General features: G+C 36.3%; 4 protein-coding genes across 6 annotated transcripts; 3 read left to right on the top strand and 1 right to left on the bottom strand.

Moving 5' to 3' along the window:
- Positions 1 to 31: 31 nt before the first annotated feature.
- Positions 32 to 5,908, top strand: LOC127791799 (protein trichome birefringence-like 38). Of its 2 annotated transcripts, XM_052321871.1 has the most exons (4): positions 32 to 3,682; positions 3,820 to 4,515; positions 4,846 to 5,004; positions 5,395 to 5,907. In XM_052321871.1, exons 2-4 carry the CDS (start codon positions 4,358 to 4,360, stop codon positions 5,696 to 5,698), a joined length of 621 nt encoding a protein of 206 aa, XP_052177831.1. In that variant the 5' UTR covers positions 32 to 3,682; positions 3,820 to 4,357; the 3' UTR covers positions 5,699 to 5,907. The 2 variants fall into 2 exon arrangements, with proteins under 2 accessions (XP_052177831.1, XP_052177833.1); XM_052321873.1 differs by lacking the exon at positions 32 to 3,682 and having other exon boundaries at positions 4,381 to 4,660; positions 5,395 to 5,908.
- A 918-nt stretch (positions 5,909 to 6,826) lies between these two features.
- On the bottom strand, positions 6,827 to 10,609 carry LOC127791798 (50S ribosomal protein L13, chloroplastic). Its single transcript, XM_052321870.1, has 4 exons — positions 10,287 to 10,609; positions 8,593 to 8,778; positions 7,727 to 7,897; positions 6,827 to 7,175 (listed from the first exon to the last, which is right to left on the bottom strand). The coding sequence occupies exons 1-4, from the start codon at positions 10,524 to 10,526 to the stop codon at positions 7,059 to 7,061; spliced, it is 714 nt and encodes a 237-aa protein (XP_052177830.1). The 5' UTR covers positions 10,527 to 10,609; the 3' UTR covers positions 6,827 to 7,058.
- On the top strand, positions 10,558 to 21,858 carry LOC127791732 (protein ROOT INITIATION DEFECTIVE 3-like; the record flags this gene model as incomplete). Its single annotated transcript, XM_052321706.1, has 2 exons — positions 10,558 to 10,573; positions 20,575 to 21,858. Coding segments are annotated over 2 exons (1,254 nt in total), but the record flags the coding sequence as incomplete, so codon positions are not given.
- Positions 11,282 to 18,964, top strand: LOC127791797 (protein VTE6, chloroplastic). Of its 2 annotated transcripts, none has more exons than XM_052321868.1 (5): positions 11,282 to 11,750; positions 12,251 to 12,522; positions 15,725 to 15,848; positions 17,283 to 17,387; positions 18,496 to 18,964. In XM_052321868.1, the coding sequence occupies exons 1-5, from the start codon at positions 11,349 to 11,351 to the stop codon at positions 18,589 to 18,591; spliced, it is 999 nt and encodes a 332-aa protein (XP_052177828.1). In that variant the 5' UTR covers positions 11,282 to 11,348; the 3' UTR covers positions 18,592 to 18,964. The 2 variants fall into 2 exon arrangements, with proteins under 2 accessions (XP_052177828.1, XP_052177829.1); XM_052321869.1 differs by having other exon boundaries at positions 11,284 to 11,750; positions 12,269 to 12,522.
- Positions 21,859 to 23,017: the final 1,159 nt, after the last annotated feature.

The following is a 23,017-nucleotide window of genomic DNA, read 5'->3' as shown; positions in this document are numbered from 1 at the left end:
TTAAGTGATGTATAAAACATCAAAAGAATGCCCTGAAGCTCTCATAGATGCGTTTTTGAATTTTGAATTAGGTTGTACGAAAATAAAAATAAGAAATAAATATAATATGAGATGAAAATAAGAAAATAATATTTTTCAAAAAAGTAAGAAACAGAAACGTGAAGAAATGTGTAAGTAAAAAATTTTAAATTTTTTTTATAAATATAATTTTTAATATAAAAATAATTATTCAATCTAAAAATAAACTTGGTTAGAGATAGAATTTTTTTCTATTTTGTCTCTTAACCTTTTTGTCCATGAGAACTTGTTTTTGCTATTTTTTTAATATTACAAAATGATCAATAATCATTTTTTAAATTATAGACACAACCTAGAAACCTTTTTTTGGTACTTCTTAATATTTTGATATAAAAAACGTTTCAAAAATGTTAAAATGGTACACTCAGAGAGTTTTCGTGCATCATAAGGTTTGAGTAATCAAAAACATAAAGGTATAAGATTTAGAGATATTTCTTATACATGTCTAAAAAGCATTGGCCCCGTTTGTTGTAGCTTAATTAAAGAAATTATAACTTATAGCTTCTTAGATTATAGTTTCTAAAACTTAGAATAAGTTGTGAACTTATTTGTTACAGCTTCTTAGAAGTTGTAGTTAAATAGTTATGGTGTTTGATACCATAAGTTGTAAAATAACTTATTTTTGTATAATTGTCCATAATACCCTTAGTAGTTATAGAATGATAATTTAAAAATTAATTAGTGCATATATATAAGTTTCAAGTATTATAAAAAAATTAATTAAAGTATAGAGAGAGAGAAAGATGACGAGAGAGATGAAGAGATTTGAAAATGGAGATAGCGGTGGAGAAGAAAAATCCATGATTGCGTAGACAAGAGGGTAATTCTTTGTTAAAAATAGGGACAAAATTGTCATAAAAATGTAATTATTTAAGCAAAAGTTATAAAAGCTGGGGTACCCCAGCTTTGAAAAAAATTAGCTTCTATCCCTTCTAAAAGCTAGTATAAGCTATAAGTTAGAATTCTATAAGTTAAAACAAACACTACATCCTAACTTTTTTGAAGTTAGAAACTAGAAATTGCAGTTTTTAAGTTGCAACAAACAGTGCCATTGTCACCAACTAAGAAATCCAATAGTCAGCCATTGATAATGCCAATCATCGTTGATCTATTCCATATTTTGACCAATCAACTAACATCAACTATTTTGTATTAACGGTGATATTTAGCTTAAACTTGAATAAGCTCAATAAAGATTTCATTCGTTCAAATTTTTTATATACAAAAATATCTCGGGGGCATCGTTTCAAAACTTATAAAAAGGCACACAAAAAAATATTTTCAAGTTATTTTTATAATCTTAAAAACATTTCAAGATTATTTCGTAATATTAAGAAAATATCAAAGATGTAATTCTGTTCACGAAAAGGTATTCAAAACTTTTAATTATTTCAAATTTTAGTTTTGAAATTTGTTTGAATGTATTATGAAATTTATGTTTATTTTTAAATTTAATAATTATTTTTTATAATTTTTTATATTAAAAATTATATTTACAAAGAGACATTTTCTTCTTGCATGAAAATATTTGAGCTACGAGTATTGCAGTATTTCTTATCTTCTTCCATGAAAATAGAATTATGGCAATTTATCATCCCAAAATATTATTTGAGCACTTAAATATGACATTTTTAAAGCCAAACTCATATTTCGGTACATATATTTTTATATTTTTTTCTATGATTACTTAAATTTTTTATTATTTCAATTACATTTATTAACTTACATTCTCGAGTCAATTCAACTTCTGAACTTTAACCTTTTTTTTTTTATATAACGACTTAAATTTTTTATTATTTCGATTACTTTCATGTACTTATATTTTTAAGTTAATATAATCTCTATATTTTGATGTGTAAAAAAAAAAAAAAGTAAGATGAATAAATTTAATTTTTTTTATACATTAAAGTATAAGATTAAATTAACTAAAAAATACAAATACAGAGATATAAATAAAACAACAAAAGTTTAGATAATCACACAAAAAAAATAAAAATAAAAATATAAAAATATGAGTTTAACCATATTTTTTTATGACATTCATATATTAATATGTTATTTATTTATATTAATATAACATAAAATATAATACATTCACTACAAATGTTAGACGTGAGTGTCTAATTAACATTTTCGTCTGTCCTGCAATGTAAATTAAACTCAAATGATTGCAGCCTCATCAAATCAAAGCTATTGCTTTTCATTTTCCTGCTGGCATCTCTTGCTCTTATCATTTCATCCACATTCTGGACCAACCAACAGCACCCAACCTAAAGCAGTTATAACCGACAACCCATAAAAAAAATTAAAAAAAAAAAAAACCCTAAAAAAAACTTTAGTTTATGCAGCTCAAAATGATAGCTGCCTTCAGATGGTCATCGCATTGTGCATTCAGCTTTGTGATATTGGGATCGAATCTTGCATTATGAGGCTGTTTGAAGGACTATGTTGCGTTCAGAGGTGCACTCACCAATCCAAGGATCCAGCAATTCAGAGTGGGGGTGGGCTGAAAAATATTGAACTGAGCTGAATCAAAAATTGGGCTGAGTTATTATTAAAAAATCAAATTTTTTACATTCAAAATTTAAATTTTATTATAAATTGTCCTGAATTTCACTCAAAGACAGCTCACATATAAATTCGCCTCTAATTACACTACGGTCAAGGTCATGCCTCCCGTCATTGGCAATGATCTGCCTAGTTTGTGTGTGAGAGGTGTCATGCATAGACCCGTGAGGTTCAAACACCCCGGGCTCTTCCACGATTCCCCATCTCTCACGTCGCTTTAATTAAGTGATTTAATATGGTAGAGAAATAGCCATAAATGTCTTTTTCATTCATAATTATTGAATTATGATAATCTTATGAGACTCACTTTATTGATCGGTTTAAGTTAAGTTTCGTGTCTTTCTCATGGGATCCTTTCCTAGTGCCTCAAGTGTGTGTAGTTTCTCTCCTTCGGCCCATATGACTCAATCCTCAAACAAATAAAAGTTTAAACGTCCCAAAATCATAGGGGACCCAACAGACATTCCAATAGAATAGAAAGAGGAAAGCCTTTGCCTTCAAGCCAATCCAACCACGCAATAATCTCCAATGCCCCCTTCCCTCTTCTCTCTCTCTCTCTCTCTCTCTCTGTATGTATGTATGTACGTACGTATGTGTATATATATATATATATATTACACATATATGTTGTGACACTGCAAGCGTATAGAACCATCAATTCTCACATCTTCATCAGTCCTAATCCTCTCTCTCTCTCTGTTTCTCTCTCTGTGACAACAATGGGAAATGGGTTTTGCATTTCGGGCAGCTGCTTCGTGTACATTGTTTATATATTTGTAGCTAATTCATGTTTTGCTGAGTGCTCAAACCTTGCCACATTACTGGAGCATGGTGAGAAGCAAAGCCGACCATCATCGGGGTCTGGAAGAAGCTGAGATCTCTTCCATGGAACCTGGGTCTATGACCAAACCTACCCTCTTGACAGCTCCTCAATCTGCCCCTTCATTGAGCAGCAATTCGATTGCCGTGGCAATGGCCGCCCGGATCAACTCTATCTCAAGTATAAATGGAAGCCCACTGCCTGTGATTTGCCAAAGTATATACATATACGTTTATATATACATACATATAGCTTCCTTACATGCAAAATATAATACCATTCCAATCGACATAGGATAAATTTTAACTATATTTTCTTCTTCATTTTCTTGGCTGTTTTCTCTCGGTTTGCAGATTCAATGGCCAGGATTTCTTGAGGAGGTTCAAGGACAAGAAAATAATGTTCGTTGGGGACTCCCTAAGCTTGAATCAATGGCAGTCGCTAACGTGCATGTTGCATGGTGCAGTTCCCCAATCAAACTTCACCATTCAGCGCCAAGGCGAGGTTCTCTCCATTTTCACCTTCTCAGTGAGTGTTTCTAATATCAAGACCAAGATATCAGGATACGAAATCTGAATGACGTGACTGTGATATTTTTCGTCGTTGTCCTCGTCGTAGAGTTACAATGTGTCAGTGATGTTATCTTGGGTACCAAAAGATGAAATCCCTCACCCCGGGGGCCCCTCTCTGACTGCCCCACGCCACGAGAGAGGAGGTAAATCAGGTACACGGCGGCCATGGTCAATGGGAGGCCCAGTGCTGGCTGCCCACAAGGACCCCACCCCTGAGGAGCAGAAATCCCACACTGCGGCTGGCCAGACTCGAACCTAGCTCCTTGGGTACCAATCTACCATCCCACAACCAACCGTGCTACGCCCGGGGGCATCAGTGATGTTATCTTGGAATGCATTTCTCGTGGACTTGGTGAAGGAGGAGATGGGAAGAGTCCTTGTTTTGGACTCCATAACCAATGGAGATTCATGGAGGGGCGTTGACATGCTCATCTTCAATACCTGGCACTGGTGGCTTCACAAGGGCAACAGACAACCGTGAGTTTGTCACAGCCACCACTGTTTGTTAATTTTTCTTTTGCATTTTGTTTTCTTAAAAGGATAAGTGGATCATGCCGAGCTATCGTGTACAGAATGAGTCTTATTCAACTCTTATTCTGTTCGTGAAATTGGATTTTATGAGGTAATTAAAGTTAATGCTTTATTGTTATAGTTACGCACAAATTGTTCAGACTTCAGTCAATGTGTCATTACCTCACTCACTCCTTAAACCTAGATAATGAAACACAAAACAAAAAGTCACATAAAACCCAATGACTTAAAAAATTCGCACAATAGACCTTAAACTCACCAACACTATCTATGCAGATGGGACTACATTAGGGTAGGGAACACAACATACAAAGACATGGATCGGCTGGCCGCCTTTAAGCTGGGGCTGAGCACCTGGGCCAGGTGGGTGGACTCCAACACTGAGCCAGCCATCACACAGGTCTTCTTCCAAGGCATTTCCCCAACCCATTACAAGTAAGCAATTAATCCCTCTCCCATCACTTGTATCATACTTTAAAGTTCTAAATCTATCAAGTTCTTGTTGATTTTTTCGTTTACTATGTATCTGCTTTATTCTATAATTCTATTTTCGCGTAATTATACTATCTTGTCGTGTCTTAAGGCATTTTAGAAACGATCTTAACTTGCAAATAAGAATAATGTGAGAGTGATGTTTGGAGAGATTTTATAGGAAAGAGAAAGATGAAGAACAAAGAAAACTTAGTAAAAAACCCGTAGATACCACATAAAATAAGGCGACCAAAAGTCTAAAATTTCTAACCCGATATCACGAAATGAAATTAAGATGTGTGATTGTTACCGTTAAATCAACAAAAGTTTATTGTTTTCTTGGTTGTTGAGCAGCGGGGAGGAATGGAATGCATCCGGTTCAACAACCTGCAAAGGCCAAACTCAACCACTGACCGGTTTGGTATATCCCGGGGGTCCGCTGCCCACGGTGGCAGTGGTGAAGGAGGTGATGGGAAACATGTCAACTCCGGTGAGTTTGCTGGACATAACAACGCTCTCACAGCTGAGGAAAGATGGGCATCCCTCAATTTACGGCAGCGGCGGGGACAAGGGAAACGACTGCAGCCATTGGTGTCTTGCCGGTGTTCCTGACACTTGGAATCAACTCTTGTATGCAACTCTTGTTGCTACTGGTTGATTATCAGAAACCACACACACTCTAACCAAACAATGAAAGAAAGATTTTCGTGTGATTTACAAATTATTGTACGAGAATTTATTTAATGTACATTCAAAAGACAGTGATTGTAAGTCTTCGTCGAGAAAAAAGGCCACGAATCATAGGAATGGTGAAACCTATTTACTTCATCTAGTATCAAAAGGGAGCTTCTCAGGAAGAGAGAGAGAGAGAGAGAGAGAGAGAAGAGAGCTTGAGCCTTAGTCATCCAACTCATTGAAGCTAGCTAGTGGTTTCATTCTCTTCCCATTCATTAAATTTTATGTGACCTTATGAAAATCTACATGGACCATTTTAACCTAACAAAAATTCACCCAAAATCTAGGTATTCGTAGAGAAGTTTTGCAAAAGTAGTCAACACGCTTCGTGAAATTGTAAATCAAAAAGAATATATGTTTTGCGGGATTTTAAGTATAAAAAGGTAACCATGAACGATAGTTTTAAAACCATTACAATGGGGAAAGGCCATTTTAAACCAGGAAGTGTTCTATGAGATTTAAGAAAAATCTTTAAAAATAGCATATAAAGCTCGAATGGCTAACAAGATCTCATAGCAAAAAAGAATAAAGATCTACACCTTATGTAAGTCTTTGTTAAATCAAACATTGTTCAAGTAAATTTCTGTAAGGTTAAGGTTAGGTGACAATAAATTTAACAGAAAATGAATATCATAGCAAAACTTAGGTATATTTTGGTATTATCCTGTTCAATTCCATTATCATCCTCATGGTAAATAAAATGAGGCAATTCTCAGCTTTTTCAGTCATAGTAAATGCAAAGGGAAATGATATACTCAAAAATAAGTTTGACAAACAACTCTCAGAAACTGACGTGACACACAATGACACAAATTCATAATAGTTCTACACAAAATCAAAATAGTTCTACCTAAAATTAACCATAAATCTACTCATTACTATGAACTATTGTTAATTTTAAATAGAACCATTATGAATTTATGTGTGCAACGTCAGTTTCTGTGGCTGTTATTTGTCAAATTTATTTGTGGGTATAGTATTTCCCAAATGCAAATGACTGCAAAATAGATTGACTGAGCAAGCAAAATTTATCAATTAACAAACTGCAACCTACAAGATAAACTCCCAATTTGATTTTAAATCGGAGCTCAAAATAAAGGAGAAGCCAGTTATTCACGCAAAAGCCTCTAAAAAAATAAACTAGCAAGAATGAAGAATAGGCTTTTGATCATGGATTAAGAACAAGAAATGGGAACCCATAAATCAAAATGATGGATAAGGTGTGAACCTCCTGGGAAAATACAGAAACCTTGCTGTTCTCCTGATTAAGGTTTGCTTCCGGTCTATTTCACCTTTTGTATCCTCTTGTCCTTTATGGGCAGCTCAACGGGCTTTTGGGCCTCATGTGGATGGTTTGGGCCACTGTACACCTTAAGATGGGTGAATAGGGCTCTGCCAAGCTGCAGAACAAGCAAATTTTGAAGCAGCTAATTAGGACAGGGGTTAGCATGATGAATAAAGAGGCAGAAAAATTTATGTAGTAAAAACATGCATTATTTTGCTAGTTATAGGAAATTCAGGTAAGCAACTACAGATCTCTATCCATTTGTTTCAAGTCACAATCACAGGTGCTCAAGTATAACAATATTATGGGTACAACTGAAGGGTTAACACCCATTTCGCGTCTATATGGATTGTTGTCTTCAACCAACACCAGGTAGCTTCCAGTGACTCCTATAGCTTGGCACCTATTTGGGTGCAGAAGAAAGTCATTTTTTCATACGTCAGCAAAAACTTTTACCATAAAGACACTCTGATTTTGGATACCATGAAGGCTGGACTACGACCATGCAAAGTGTCAGCACTTGCTACACATTCTTGTTCTTGAAGCATAGACAATTAAGATACTTCAGCTATTTAATTAACTTAGTAAATTAAGCTGCCTAATTCCAGGTTTCTTCATTTGGTAATTCTGCTGTACACAGCAAGAAAATCCAAACAGAATACTCACCCTGCCCTTTGGAAGCATGCCACGAACAGCGTGCTCAATAATCCTTTCAGGAATTCTCCGTTGAAGCTGATCAAAGGTTTCGACTTTCATACCTCCTGGTCTTCCTGAATGCCTCCTATAGAGCTTTTGGGTCCTCTTTCTACCAGATACTGCAACTTTTTCTGCATTGACCTTTTTGAGTTCAAACAACAAAACAATGTCTCAGGATTTCGTGCAATGAGATTTATTTTCCTAAATTAAGCAAACAAATTTACGAAGTCAAATAAGTATTTGAGAATTATCCATAGGACTTGAAATTATTCTGATGAAAATAAATAGATATAAAAGGTATGATTAATATAAATGTGGAGGATTCTCAATTTATGATATTTAACAGAATTAGTTAGCTAAACAGGAACGAATATTATAAAAGTGTAGTCAAAATCCTTTTCTCTTTCTGGTTTAAGGACAGAAAGCTGACTCAATGCCACTTTGTCAGGGAAGCCAAAGGTACTTGCATAGCATCCACCCCCCCACCCCACAGGAGTGTGCCTAGCCAGCCTCATATCCAAGCAGGACCTAATGTGTCATTGGTCCCCCACTTATATCCAACGACCGTACCAACGCGAGACCACCTAAGCCAAGCATTACCAAGGCTAGGAATCGAATCCACAACCTTGGACTCGCAATCACCAGGTGATGTTTTTGAACCCTCCTACCGCTAAGCTAAAGTTAAAATCTTTTCAAACCTTACAGTGTACTTCTTATGGATCAGACAGTCAGATAAGGAGCTAAGCTACTTTTAAAGCATGCTCTATAAGACTTTCAAGACTGCTCTGTGGAGGGAAAAAATTGCATAAGCAGAATTTTGTATCTACCATACTTACCACAATGACAAAAGCCCCCATGTCCACACTAGGTGTATAGGTTTCAAGATTCTTCCCACGGATATGAACAGCTATAGTTGATGCTAGCCTTCCGAGAATTTTATCAGTAGCATCAACAACATACCATGGTTTAGATATGTTCGGGTGATCTGCAGCTTTAGGATACCATGTCTTATTCCAAATATCCTGGGAAAAATCAAGGATGATAAGCCAGCAAACATAAATCACTTTGATATTATAGATCAAAGAAAGACTGTTATCAAAAGATGTCATAAAAAGGTTGGCATAACAAATTGGAAGACATTTATGATGACTTCTCAATATGTAAGTACAAATATTTAATTACCAAAATAATTTGATACAACCAATTCAGTAGGATTGTTTCACAAACAACCAACATTTGAATTTCACCACGGCCAGTTCTAGTTTACTAAAACAGATACAAACACAAAAGCAGTTGCACCCAAAAAAGTCCTGTATGACTGTATAATGTCCAATCAATGCAATGGCAATTTTCTCCTCACTTGACCTCTTTGAGGCCTGGGTATAAGCACTCTTCCTGGCATCCTTCCCCATTCTTTGCCTCAGAACCATTTTCTTTTTAGAAGGTTAATGTGTTCAAGGACCTATCAAGTAATTTATCATAGCTTGACAGACCCAAGGGACATCCCCCAATTCAAATCCCTCCAACTGATAACAATTCTCCAGACTGTAAATTTGTGATTAAACCAAGTCCCAGTAATATCCTCGCGAGTTTGATTGATGAGCAAGCCAAAACTAAACAGCCCTGGCCATCCGGCATGTGCTCACTTGAGGTAGGTTTTATAGGTACAACATTGTTGTGGTAGCAGAATCTCATACAAGGAACTTACTTGGAAGAAACCAGCTACAATAAAATTTTAACAATATGACATTGGTAATGAAAAATTGAGCAAGGTACCAAAGTTGAGCTCACAAAACTATTTCAGTTTCTTTTCTTCTAACAAGTTGTTTGAGTTTATGGGCAAAGTTGATGTCAATCCAACACGATGAAATGAAATTTGTCACTCTAACATGCGGTTGTCCCAGGAATTATTTTCTCATCATCATTTACCTTTTGTGGGTTAAGTAATACGATCAATGAAAAATGAACCATCTTCAACTTGCAATAGGGGTGCCGAGTGCCAAATTATGCACCAAGAGTGTTGGATACCAATTTGATACCACTTGATGCAGAATAAAACAACACAGAAAATAAATTTTGTAAACTTCACACAAGATCAAAAAAAGCGAGACTCAAAACAGATTATTCTTCTTGGTGGTGATGTTGTAGTGGAGCATCTAAATATCAAATTATTCAATTGGTTCTGGTTTCCTAGACTTCCTCAGCAACAAAGCCAGCATACGAAAATGATAGCATAATACAGAGTTAAACACGTATTTCTGCTTTTAATGATAATACAAAGAAAGAAAAAGAAAAATAAAGTAATGCTGCAAATGAATTTCCTGTCGTTTCCAGCATTTTCTCCGCAACCAAACGGAGCATAAGAGGAAGCAGATGCTAAAAAGCCACACCGAAGGCCCGGTCGAAAATTCGTTTCCTATGTCCCCAGATAAACTTTACAAAAACAGATTTTCTTCCTCTTCCTTCATTTTCTCACCAACCAAACGAAGCACAAAACAGAGAGAGAGAGAGAGAGAGAGAGAGAGAATACTGGGCCTTTGACTTCGGAATCCTCGAACATCCAGCGCTGGTCCAAGGGAATAACGGGCTTGTCCTGACAACGAATCTGGAAGGCCCGATTCCCACCGGCGAGAGAAGTAGTCCGAATGGAGGGCTTGGAAAATACTGTGACTGGGAAGCCAAGAAATTGCCTGTTCTTCAGAGGCGCAGGGCAGGGTTTAATCGAAGGGGAGGGCAACATCATCGACGACGAAGCGTAAGCCATAGCCATCTTCTTCTCTTTTCTCACTCCCTAGTCCACTTCGTCCTCCCACCCAAGTGATGGGGATAAGATAAAAGGCCTGCAAATGAAAGGGAGACGAACTCATGGGGCTTTTTTGGCATTTTATATAAGATTTGGGGGCAGAATTATGGGCATTTAGAACTCTAGTTTTGGTCATTTTTTTCTTTACTTTCCAATTCATGGTAGAAATTAAATAGAATAAAATATACTCTAAGGATGGAAAAGGAGTGGGGAGTTTAAATTAACAAATTGAATCAAAAAATTCAGTTGGGTTTAAGATTAAATAATTTTGATTTGATTTTAATTTAAAAAAAAATTACCTTGATAAGATCTCTTAAAAACCTTAAAAGTGAAATTCTTAGTTACTCAATTATCTTTTGATTTTAATAATTTAATTTTGATTACTTAATTAATATTTTTTAAAATTTTTAATCATCCCATCATTTCACCTTGACTTGAGATAATTATTCTTATATAACTTTTGATATTCATGCCTTCGATTACATCAAAGAATATAAATTACAAGTATAAGATTTCACATCATTATATAAGATGTTACGATCCATCAAACTGATATTAACATATTATTTGTTCGACCAGTCAATTTATCACCAGTGTGACTTGTTTCAATTGGTGTTTTCTTCTAATAAACTTTTGGGCTTTTAGCCTATTTTTTTGAACATAATAATAATAGTATATATTGCATAGTATATATATGCAATGACAAATGGGAGGAATGATACGATGCTTCTTCCTTTCTTAGTCGGCGTTGGAAGTCAATGAGACCTGATTCCCAAACCAAACATAAAAATGGCATCTTTCTCCCCTCTACTCATCTTCAACCCCCCTCCTCCACGCCACTCTCTTGCCCCGGCAATTCGCAGCCCCCAGACTCTTACCCTAGCATCCACCCCCCACTTACCCATAAACCCTAGAATTCCCAGCATGATGGCAACCGCTTCAATCAGAGCTCAATCCGCTAACCCCACTTCCCCGTGGCTCGTGCATAGGGCAATGCATTCGTTCCAATCTTCGCCGCCCACTTGGGAATCGGCTCTGCTCTGCAATCTTGTGATCTTCGTCGTGGGTTCTCCGATTCTGCGCGCCGGCCTCTCTCTCTCCGGCATTGCAGCCGCCTTCTTGCTCGGCAACCTCTCTTGGCGCGCTTTTGGCCCCTCCGGGTTTCTCCTCGTCGCCACCTACTTTGTCATTGTGAGATCATGCCCATTTGCTTTCTTGTCTGTTGGATGTGAATGTATTTAGGGTTTGATTCCAGACAACTATACTCTTCAGTGAGGCTAGATCACATCAAATCTCACTGAAGATCACATCAAATCGTATTCGTTTTTTTTTTGTTCTAATCCTGTTTTGGTGTTAAGAGTCCAATATTTAAGTCTCATTGACCGTTCCATGCTGCATTAATTTGAGTTTTGGTTCGGAGTTTTGATCTTTAATGATTTTGTCACGAAGAATTCATGTGAGAATCATAGTCATCCTATCACTAAGCTTGATTATGGGCCTTGCTTTTCTTTCTGTTTAATTTTTTTTTTTTTTAAAGTTATGCTACGGTTTTTCGCTGTTAGAAAGGAAGCAAAGAAAGGAGTGATCCTTTGCATGATAGAAAGTCGATATTTGTGGAGTAATCTATGGAATTTGAGATATTAGTGATCACATTTTTAAGTTACATTTAGATGCTTCATTGTCATAAATAGTTATTTGGGATCTGCAAGGGCACAGCTGTCACAAAGGTTAAAATGGCACAAAAGGAGGCTCAAGGGGTTGCTGAGAAGAAGAAGGGAAGGAGAGGACCAGGAAGTGTGATTGGTTCCAGTGCAGCTGGCTGTGTTTGTGCTTTCCTTTCAATTTTTGGGGTTGGTGGAAAGGCATTTTCTCATCTTTGGGAGCTTGGCTTTGTTGCCAGTTTCTGTACTAAACTCAGCGATACTGTATCTAGTGAAATAGGAAAAGCATATGGCAAAACAACGTAAGTGCTGCATCTCATTCCCTTTGTGGCCATTGGATATCGCTCCTTTCTCCTTAATGTTGGTATGGCTTGCGCTTAATAAATTTTCTAGGCCAGTGTTATTTTGGCCTTCATTGTTATAAGTGAGTACTATTTGCTGTGGGTAACAATCACTAGGTGATATCTATCAGGCCATCACACGTGCCCAGTCTGCTGAATGTTTTCTTCAATTTTTTATTGGTTTTTGGTATGTTGAAGAGAGTGAAGAAACTACTCTTTGTTACTGGTCTTGTTGCCTTATGAAAGATAGTAAAAAAATTCCCACCTAGTTAATAATGGCTTGGTATAGGGAGGAAGATCACTTGTTACTTGCACTATGGAGATTTGCATGGTTTACAAATGACTTTGAGTTCACACATGGCCTATTGCTTGTTTGTTATTGAAGTAAAATTTCTGTTGTTGCCAAAATCATTTTTGTAGAAAACACTTTTGCGAGTGATTTTGATTAAACTGAAAATAAGTTTATTTTCTAGTTCTCCTCTGCACAAAAGCTTCAAATTCTTGTTTTATCTTAACAAAAAAGCAATATTTTTTGTTATTGGCCAACAATAGAAAAAGTACAGAAAAATACTATTACCTACTCAATAACATTTTCTTTGCCAACTAACAGCATAACCAAGCAAGCCATTTTACTTCTTAACTATGTCATTCATTCAAGTAACAAATGATTTGTATGCCAAGTAAACAATCTAGTTAGTAAAGATCTGGTTAACTTTGAATGATTACAGCAACAAAAAGCAACACATCAAACGTTAGGGGCTATTTAGCTGTGGAAAATGTTTTCTAGTTTTCTATCTCCAATTTTCTATAAAATCTCTAGTTTTCATTTTTCATAGAAAATTTGAAAAACGTGTTAATACTAGAAGTGCAAAAAAACTAATTTTCAATCTTAAAATTAGAACATATGTTCAAAAAAGAGAGAAGCAGAGAGACGTTTCTTTTGTACAGTTGCAACTTGTGTTAGAGAAGGAGATGGAGATGATTTGGGAAAGATTTTGTGAAAAACTGCATTTTCCAAATTAGTAAAAAAATTTGGAAAGTTTTCCAAATTCAGGTTAATTTTGGAATACCGTGTTTTCTAAATCTCCATTTTCTGTCAAAAAGATTTTTGTATTTGAAAAAGATTTCTAATTTTACATTTCCCATGGAGTAATTTTCTGGAAAACTAAGACTATTTTCCACAACTAGACAACCCCTTAATCTCACTAGCTTGGGTCAGCTATATGAATTCTAACTCGCCAAACATCTCTATCCACGGCCATATCTTTTGTGAAGCCATTATAACCATAGTAGGTATAAGATTGTTTCCATCACAGTCTTCTTTTTAATCTCCCTCTATCTTTGGTGTAGGACATATCTGGTATTATGAGAATAACTACTGATTGGAGGCTTATTTATGGTTAGAAGGCTAGAGAAAATTGTTGAAAGGGCTAGGGTTTAGATATGCAATGGGTTGGTGGGAATTTAGAGGCAAAATAAGGTTGAAAACAAATCTAGAAGCAGGATTACAAGAATGATAATATGAAATTGAAGGGAGGGGGGGGGGGGGGGGGGGAGGAGAGAGAGAGAGAGTTTCTAACTGGGTTAGAATTGCATCACAATTCTAGGAAAGGATAGCCGATAGCATGCTTAGAAAAACTGTGGTTAATTGTTCCATTCACCACTGAAAAAGAGAGATTACAATGGTATTTATGGTGCTTTTGTCATGCTATTCCTATTAGGATTAGGAAAATCCTTTTATCATTAGGGAAACTAAATAAAAACTGAAACTGCTAATAATGAGACTAGGAAAAGACCATGAATAGAACCTAAACACAAATAGAGATAAAGTCATGTTCTGGATAGTATGTAGAATGACAAAAATACCCTTGATGCATAAAACATCAAAACTAAGCCTACACTCCTAGGAGGGTACCTTTTCCAAAATATCCCAAATCAATTCTTGGACCTTAAAACCAGTTTGAGAACACCTCTTATATGTCTTTAGAGGATGTTGTCAACATCGTCCATTAATCTCTTTTGCTAAGAATTTCTTCCATTTCATCTACTCTCTCATAAAAGCGTCTATGGGTCATCTTCTCACATGACAGCCTTAAATGACCAATGACATGTTTTTCTCAATCACTAAACTTACACATCAGACAAATGTAACAGCGAATATGCCCCATCTGTTATGAAGCTTCATTTAGTTATCTTGACCATTTCAAATTTGCATGGTTAGTGCTAGTTAATCAATTTTGTAGGTGTTTTTCTAATTTACTTGTGTGATTTTTCAAAGTAGATATTGTTTACTTTTTCCATTTCATGTATGACAATAGAAAAAGAAGTTTTTGTTTCTATTTTTAATAAAAAAATATTTATTTATCTATGAAGTATAAATAAGTTGTAATGTTTATTTAGTGTTCATGCATACATAACTTTGCATTTCTTGACCTAAACCTGCATTGGCAATCTACTCTCTGCATTTTGGGAAGAGGCTTATGGTGGTATTTGTTTTCTTGGCTATTGAGAAATGCCAATGGTGTTTGCTCAAAAATATTTGTTGTCCATTTTGGATGGTGAATCCTTTTGAACTTTATGGAGTATTTGGAGCAAAATAGATTGTTTATTGTTGTTAAGGCTAAACTTCTTGTTCCACAAACTCAAGCATGTCTTCTAATTTTTTTCTTTTTGCCTGTTTTCGCATTGGGAATGACCATGCTGTCTAACTCTAAAGCTAGTATCTAAAACTTTTTTGTTGCTGTTTCCTTGCAAGTGTTCACTGTGGTTGTACCCACTTTGAATCTCAATAGTGTCTTTATTAGATCAAATTAAAGTTTTAAGAGTCATTAAATGGGCTTCTCTAAGAGGGCATGTGTGGCAACTTAAGATGGGCAACAAACAGCAATCAATCCTGAAGTATGGTATTTACACCAGAAGTGAGTAGAAATTGCCTTTAGTATAGTTGCATTCTCCTGATAGTGTTGTGGTTATATATGAATTCCTTTGGTAAAACATAATGTGCTTTTCCAGGACAAAATATTATTTGAATGCTGTGCTTTAAGATTTCAAGTTTTCTTTTTCAATTCCATTACAACATCCAAGCAATGATGAACTCTTATAAATATTTAATAAGGTAAACACAGGTTATGTGTATGTTTTAAAGCTGGGGCATCTAATATAGGTATCTAATCACGACGCTCAAGATAGTTCCAAGGGGAACAGAAGGAGCTGTGAGCATTGAAGGAACCATTGCTGGTCTTTTGGCATCAATTCTTCTTTCTTCTGTTGGTTGTCTAATGGGTGAGGTATAATGTATTCAAATCTTTTTTTGGGGGTACTTTTCCTCATAATTTTAAGCTTAACTGTTTGTCCTCATTTTCTTCCCATTCTTTAATTATTTTTCTCCATTTGCATTAATAAACATTTTCCAAGATCTCTTTACTTCTCTCATGATACTATCAATGCTGTGTTGGATAACTAAGACCATGACAAATATTTAATTGATTGGTTTTGTTAGGGGTCCTCTATAGAATTTTAGTGGGACTGGGTTATGCATCCAGGAATCTAACGAAAGCCTACAAAAACATTCTATTGATATAAGACAAGATTAAGTTTTTAAAGATGAATAAAGAACATTTGGAACTTAGAAAGCAAGGGTGAGCCCTGGTAGCTACAATAAGGTTGCTCTTTTGTGACTAGGAGGTCACAGATTCAAGTTGTTGAAACAACCTTTTTTCAAGACAAGGATAAGGCTGCATTACAAAAACAACTTCTATGACCCTTGTAAAGTAGGGAGCCTTATGCACTAGGGACGCCCTTTATTTAGAACTTGGAAAGCACTTTCTCCTCTCCCTACCATCTATGATTACCTTCTCTACAATCTTTAATCTTCAATCACTCTGCCTCTTGGTTTTTCTCATTGCGTTTTCTTCCTATCCTATTTCCTTTCTTTCTTCTCTCTTATTATTTTCTTTTTTTTTTAACCAATATTATCTTTTTCATCCTGCTCTATCTTTGTTATATGGTGTGTGACAACAGCATAAACATATCTTTGTGCCCACCATTTGTTTCAAAAATTGTGAAGGCTGTGCAAGCTTCGTGATAAAAGAAACAGATATACCAAAGTTGAGTTTTCTCCAGAAAAAAGAGAATGATGCGGTCAAGATAACGTGAAGCAACAACGTTATATATATGGTGCCTATAAGTAGCTTTGTTCATGTAAAATGCATATAGATTTTTAAGACAACTAAAACTTTTAAAATTGAAACTTGGAATTGCTTTACTCTCTTCCTCTTTACCTTCTTCCTTCCCTCCCCCTTTGCTATTCTCCGTCCCTGTTTTTCCAATCTCGTCTACACCAACCCCACCCCCCCCGCGCGCGCGGGGCCCAAAAGAACCATTCCTTTGACAAAATATGGTCAGACCTTCTACAACCAGGAGCAGGAGCAACATTTGGAAGGACATATGATGTGAGTTCCAAACCAGAGGAATGCCAAAAATAATGGATCAAGGTAGAAACATATGAGAATTGATACTATCATTTAGCTAATGGTCTTGACAGAGTTGATTGAGATGTTAGATACATTACATGTTGCATTTACCTGTTCTTTTCTCTACAAGAATACAGTTTTTAAATCTTTGTATTATTAGCATCTTTGAAGAGGGACTTTTTGTCTTCATGAGCTATTCTAACCAAAAATGTTATTTTCCTTTTTCATGGCAAAATAATTGGAAAACAGATTAATGTGCCAGAGGCTGTGATTTGTGTTGTGGCTTCCCAGATTGCTAATCTCGGTGAAAGTTTAATAGGTGCTGCCCTCCAGGAGAAAGAAGGATTCCACTGGGTAGGTGATCAATACAATTATTGTTGAATTTTACCATTTAATTTCTTTTAGGTTTAGCTTGGTTGGACCTGGTTGGTTGCCCAATGGCAGACAGAAAACTCTATTATTGACCTCAAGGTTCTGAAGTTTTGCAATTATGCTTGGTAGGCTTTCCATTTTTAGTTTTTAGTTTTCGTTATCACTATTTTGACAATGAAAACTAAAAATGGCGTTTGGTTCCTTGTTTTCATTTTTAAAACTCAAAAAAAGATGTTTTCACAATTTTCATTTCATTTTCATTTCTTCCCCTACTCTTCACTATCAATGACTTTTGAGTCACCAGAAGGTAGCCAACAAACTCCTCTAGAGTGCGGTCACACTGTGGCCAACTCCTAGAGAACATTCAGGGGGCATGCACCTCTCAAAGAAGATACAAGAGTTGCTTGACTCCTACATGTTCTCTAGGAATTAGAGAAGGTTGGAGGAGTCACTGACAACCTTCGACGTCTCCCCCAATCGTTGGCAAGGTTTGGAGTAGGATAGAAAATAAAAATTAAATAAAATACAAAGTTATCGAACATGTTAGAGCATATTTACTTGTAGAAAATGTTTTCTATTTTCCAACTCAAATTTTCTATTGAATGAATCTTCCATTAGAAAATAGAAAACTCAATTTTCTAATTTTTCAACTTTATACTATGAATTAGGAAACATCCTTTTTGATATTTCCTAGATTTTCAAAAAATGATTGCTATGACTTTTTGAAATATAAAATGTTAGGAAATTTTTAGTTGTAAAATTGGAGTTGAAAACTAAAAAATGCTTTCTGAAACTGAACGGGGCCTTAAGTTTTCATTTTTCTAAAAAAAACATAAACTGAACACTAAAAATTGAAAATTCTGCCAAACAACCCGTTCGTTTTATTTGGCTCCCATTACTTAAGGTGTACTGAGTTCAAGTCACCTGTAGCTGCTGTTTATAGAGAATTTTAAGTCACATATATAATTGGCCTAATCTGTCAAGATAACAAATATTGTAAACAGTTCAACCTGCTTTTTTGAGTTGGATTTTAATTAAGTGCCACCTACATCATCTCAAACTCTACTCTTTTGCTGGTTTGATTTTGCAGCTGAACAATGATGCTGTTAATGTCATCAATATTTCCATGGGTAGTATTTTGGCAGTCCTAATGCAGCAAATTGTACTCCAAAACTGGTATGCATAGAGCTCAACAAGAAGATGGTGCCTATATCATTCTGTAATGTGACTGTGCTTTATCGACTCGCCTATTCCAAGCATCTCCCTAGGTGAAGGCCATGGTTCAAGGTCATCTGTGCGTACAGAATCTGTGAATATTGTGATTGGAACAGAGAAGGACAACAGCCAAAATCTCTTTCTGGAAACACAAATACAAGATTGTTGCCTTCTGTGCTCGTCATGTCTATTAATTCAATTGCATTTATATATGTAGAGAAAGTCCCTGAATTCTTGTAGCTACATCAGACTCAGCTGTTGACATTGTAATATCAACACTAAAGTGTAAGGGCAGCTAATATTGCTATTTATTCTATTGTTTCTTGTGCATGTTAGTACGCTAATTGCATTTCTCGGTTGTGTCCAGTTAAAATGTTAGATCCCGTTTAGCTTGGTTTAAATCATAGGAGCTTCCAACCTCTAGAGTTTATTTGTTAATAAGTTTTTCAATTATTTGACTAAAAAGTTTATTTTAGTAAGGATAATTTGGGCATTTACTTGATTGATAGTAACTTGTTTTGAGGTAGCACATAAGCCTTAAGGTACCCATTTATTAACCATTGGAAGAGGTTAGGATTTAAGGTTTAGAGTCTAAGGTGTTCACTTAGTGACTTAACCAAGTAGAAAAAATAGAGTTTTGAAAACCAAAATTTAAGGTAAGCCAAGCACCTCTTAGTCTCTTCCAGCTGTCTTCTGGTGGACTTGCTAAATGTTGATGCTTGTTTAGTTGGCAACAATAGAGAATATCTTCCACATCGTGAAGAACACCCACTCAACACAAGCATGTATTATCACAGGGCCTCCACTTAAAATAGCAAGAAGTTCACAATATGGTTTGAAAATTCATGTGACTTGGATTCTTCCATTCACAAGGAAGACACCCACAATTCAAATAGGACAAGAGAATAGCAGAGGGGCACGTTCTTTGGCACAAAGCGGCCTGCATTTCATGAGCAACAAAAAGAGTCTACTGAACCAGTTCCCTTTCTGTACAAGCAAACTTCATTCCTTTGCTTGAACCCCCGAATCCAATCCACATGGATCTCACATTCCTTGAAGAAATTCTGGAGGGAAACCTGAATGTCAGATATGGGTCACGCATTAACTCCTTATGCAAAAGAATGTTGGGTCTGTACAAATCAAACCTAAATTCATAAGTAATGCAGAATACACGAGGCACCTCAGACAAATGTTGCATGACAATTGAATCATTGATAATACATACAGTAAAGGAAGAATTAACTTACAATTCAAAGACATAATGTGGAAATATTTGGGGAAATCAAGACATGATCAAGCAGTGTTTCAATTGGTTGAAGATAATCAAATTATGATTATCATAATTTCCTAACTAGAGGGTTCTGTGAGGAGAGAAGGACATCGGTATAAAAATTCACCACAATTGTTCTTTTGTAAGAATTTGTATATTGTCCATATAACTTTTAGACGTTAATCAATATCATGAATGTTACGGCACTGACCCTAACTTAGTTAGAATAAAGTGTGGTTGATCATTACAACAATGTATACATGCACATCTTGGATTTAACACAAAGAGAGGCCTGGTCTGTATTCAACAGCGGATTAATTACGACAGAATATTAGCATTTAATGTCAAAATAAATGAGAGGTTTTGAGGAATAAAAATTAATGTATATTCCTGAAGCTCCGTTACAATACTTACACTAATCGTGAGTAGCAACACTGCAGTGCCTGCACTTGCCATGCATGGATTCATGTGAGGTTCATGTGAAACAAGTTATATATGGCATCCACAGCATCCTATTGCCTAGTCAACAAAAAAAGTAATAGTTGAGCTCAGGAAAGAAACCAAATCTGGTGAAGAAACACGTTGTTTCCAACGCCTATATATTTGAGATTTCATACCTTTCTGGGTCATTCAATGTTACATGCCCTTTCTCCTTCCTCAAAATGGCATCGGCTTTGCAGGAAGTTGTCCTTGCTAGCTCTCCAGACGGCACTATAATTGCCTATGATGCTTATTTAGGTGTCAGCATAGCACACTTCACTGGTTGCCGGTCACCTAGGAAAGGCCTTGTGATTGCAGGAACCGATCTGGTTGCTGCCTCTCATGTTTCCCCAGACACTGGTGCAGGCTCCATTTACCTCTATAACTGGTGGTCTTCAACTGTTGCCAACCAGATCCCTCTCACTGAACCTGTTGGTCCACTTGCTGTAACTCTTGATGGTGCACATATTTTGGCTGGTGGCATTTCAGGCCATATCCATGCCGTGTCACTCCCTGCAGGTCACCTAGTCCAAACATTTCCTGCTCACTCCAAACATGTATCTTGCCTTGCAGTCAGCAATGATGGCACTCTTCTGTTCTCAGGCAGTGATGATGGAACAATTGCAGTTTATGCAGTTTCTCGTGTTCTAAATCCCTCACGTGGCAGCCAATTTCCGTTGCGCTACTTCGCGGGGCATGACTCTACTGTGACTTCCATCACTTCAGGGATTCGAGCTTCAAACTGCGCCTTGGTCTCATGCTCCCTGGATTACACATGTAAGTTTTGGAGCCTCATGCATGACACCCCCCTGTATACAGTAGCATTCCCATGTACAGTTTGGGGGGTGGAAATGGATCCATCCGATTCTGAGTTTTATGCCGCAGGATCGGATGGTTTCGTGTACAGTGGAACACTTAGGTTAGGAAGGAGAAACCCGGCAAGACAAAAACAGGTGTTAGTCCCATCGCCATGGGGAAAGCAGCATGATGGAGCAGTGATTGCCTTATCAATGATGAATGGGGGTCAATTTTTGGCCACTGCTTCAGAAAATGGGAGCAGCATTTGGATATGGAACGTCTCAACAAAACAGGTTGTTAACGTCCTGGGTGAAAGAATGGGGGGGTGCATTAGCGAATTGATCGTGGCTAAAGTGTACACTGGTGACACTGGTGGCAGGAGGTCTGGACTTAATGCTGGCCAAGGTAACGATGGAAGTGATTCTGGGTTTGCCAGCAGAGAGCTGAGTAGGCCCATAAGGGACGTGATGAACATGGAACAGATGGCGGGGGCTCAGGAACAGGACAGGAACAAATCTGTTTCTATCCTCGGATCAACAATCAAGACATACAAGAAACTCTGGAAGCACATTGGCAAGGAAGCCAAAGGAGGAACCAGCTCTGGTAGCGGTCATGAAGCAGAAGATGATGATGATGATAAATGAATACCGTTTGTCTCATTTGCTAGACAACTATATGAGTCAGTTAATAACAGAATCGTGTTAGTCTTATTGTCGAATAAGTTAATTAACAGAGTCGTGTTAGCATTATCATATGATATATGAACAATGTTTTGTCATATGTCGGACCAATATATGAATGAGTCAATAAATAAATAAAAAGTTGTCTTAGTTTTAATGTCAGATTCTTGAATAACAGAGTTCTTTGCTTTCTTAAATCTTTAATTTGAAGGGCAAAAGGAAACAGTTCCAATCATGAGCTTCAATACCTAATCCATTGTGAAGTTTGAAAGAATGGAACCGTGAGAAGGAAGGAATGCACTTTACCCAGTAGCATTAAAATATCAGGCGGGAAAATTGTAGCCCCCCAACGGAAAGCAAACTGAAGCTTTCCTTGGGTTGGGCCTCTTCTTCGACCACCAGATCAAGATATCTGTATATACCCGCCCATTTGTGGAAGCTGCATATACATGTGGGCCTGTTTGGCACACCTTTCAAATCTAGCTTTTAAGCTCTCTAACTTAAAAGATTCGATAATATTAGAGTTGAGAGGTTCATATGACACAATCAATTTTTGGTCTAGAACTTGAAGTACCACATCTTTTCTATACACTCAGTTAGTTTTTGACCCAGAATCCGAAGCTAGTTAATTTTTGGTCTAGACCCCAAAGTGTTCCACCTTCTTTATAAACCCACGATCCGCTTTCTTCCCAACTTGATTGAACAAATAGTTTCCTTGTGAATGGAAGATTGGAGCCTGACCTTTCGGATAGATACAGTTAATGCACAATCCCACTTAAGCAAAATCAAACCCATATTCTTGTGATATCTGACCAACTAAGCTACCTTCAAGGATTTACTTGCACTTAACTTTAATAATCTAATTTAAATATAGCTTTTAAACTCTCAAACTTAAAAGATTCAATAATATTAGAATAGGGAGATTTCTATAATATAGTCAATTTTTAACCTAGAGAACGAAGCGTTCTCACTTTTTTTATAAATTCAGTTAATTTTTAACCCAAAATCCGAACAGTCACACCACCTCTATAAACTCACAATTCAAGAAATAATTTTTTTTTTAATTTTAGCATTTTCATAATTAATAATATATTTTTAATTTATTAATTACTTTTTAAAAATCATAAACACTTTAAAAATTAGAAATATTTTTAATTTTTACGTGTTTA

Source organism: Diospyros lotus, chromosome 15 (genome assembly GCF_014633365.1).
Source record: "Diospyros lotus cultivar Yz01 chromosome 15, ASM1463336v1, whole genome shotgun sequence".
In the NCBI taxonomy this organism is placed as follows: Eukaryota; Viridiplantae; Streptophyta; class Magnoliopsida; order Ericales; family Ebenaceae; genus Diospyros; species Diospyros lotus.
The sequence above is the reverse complement of the archived record's forward strand: the minus strand, read 5'-3'. Positions and strand labels throughout refer to the sequence as shown.

Coding starts and splice junctions, on each gene's coding strand:
- LOC127791799 (XM_052321871.1), top strand. CDS start 4,358: ATGTTATCTTGGAATGCATTTCTCGTGGACTTGGTGAAGGAGGAGATG. Junction 4,516..4,845: donor CACAAGGGCAACAGACAACC/GTGAGTTTGTCA, acceptor CTATCTATGCAG/ATGGGACTACATTAGGGTAG. Junction 5,005..5,394: donor ATTTCCCCAACCCATTACAA/GTAAGCAATTAA, acceptor GTTGTTGAGCAG/CGGGGAGGAATGGAATGCAT.
- LOC127791798 (XM_052321870.1), bottom strand. CDS start 10,526: ATGGCTATGGCTTACGCTTCGTCGTCGATGATGTTGCCCTCCCCTTCG. Junction 7,898..8,592: donor TGGGGGCTTTTGTCATTGTG/GTAAGTATGGTA, acceptor GAACTCAAAAAG/GTCAATGCAGAAAAAGTTGC. Junction 7,176..7,726: donor GCATGCTTCCAAAGGGCAGG/GTGAGTATTCTG, acceptor CTTGTTCTGCAG/CTTGGCAGAGCCCTATTCAC.
- LOC127791797 (XM_052321868.1), top strand. CDS start 11,349: ATGGCATCTTTCTCCCCTCTACTCATCTTCAACCCCCCTCCTCCACGC. Junction 11,751..12,250: donor TCGCCACCTACTTTGTCATT/GTGAGATCATGC, acceptor TGTCATAAATAG/TTATTTGGGATCTGCAAGGG. Junction 12,523..15,724: donor AAAGCATATGGCAAAACAAC/GTAAGTGCTGCA, acceptor CATCTAATATAG/GTATCTAATCACGACGCTCA.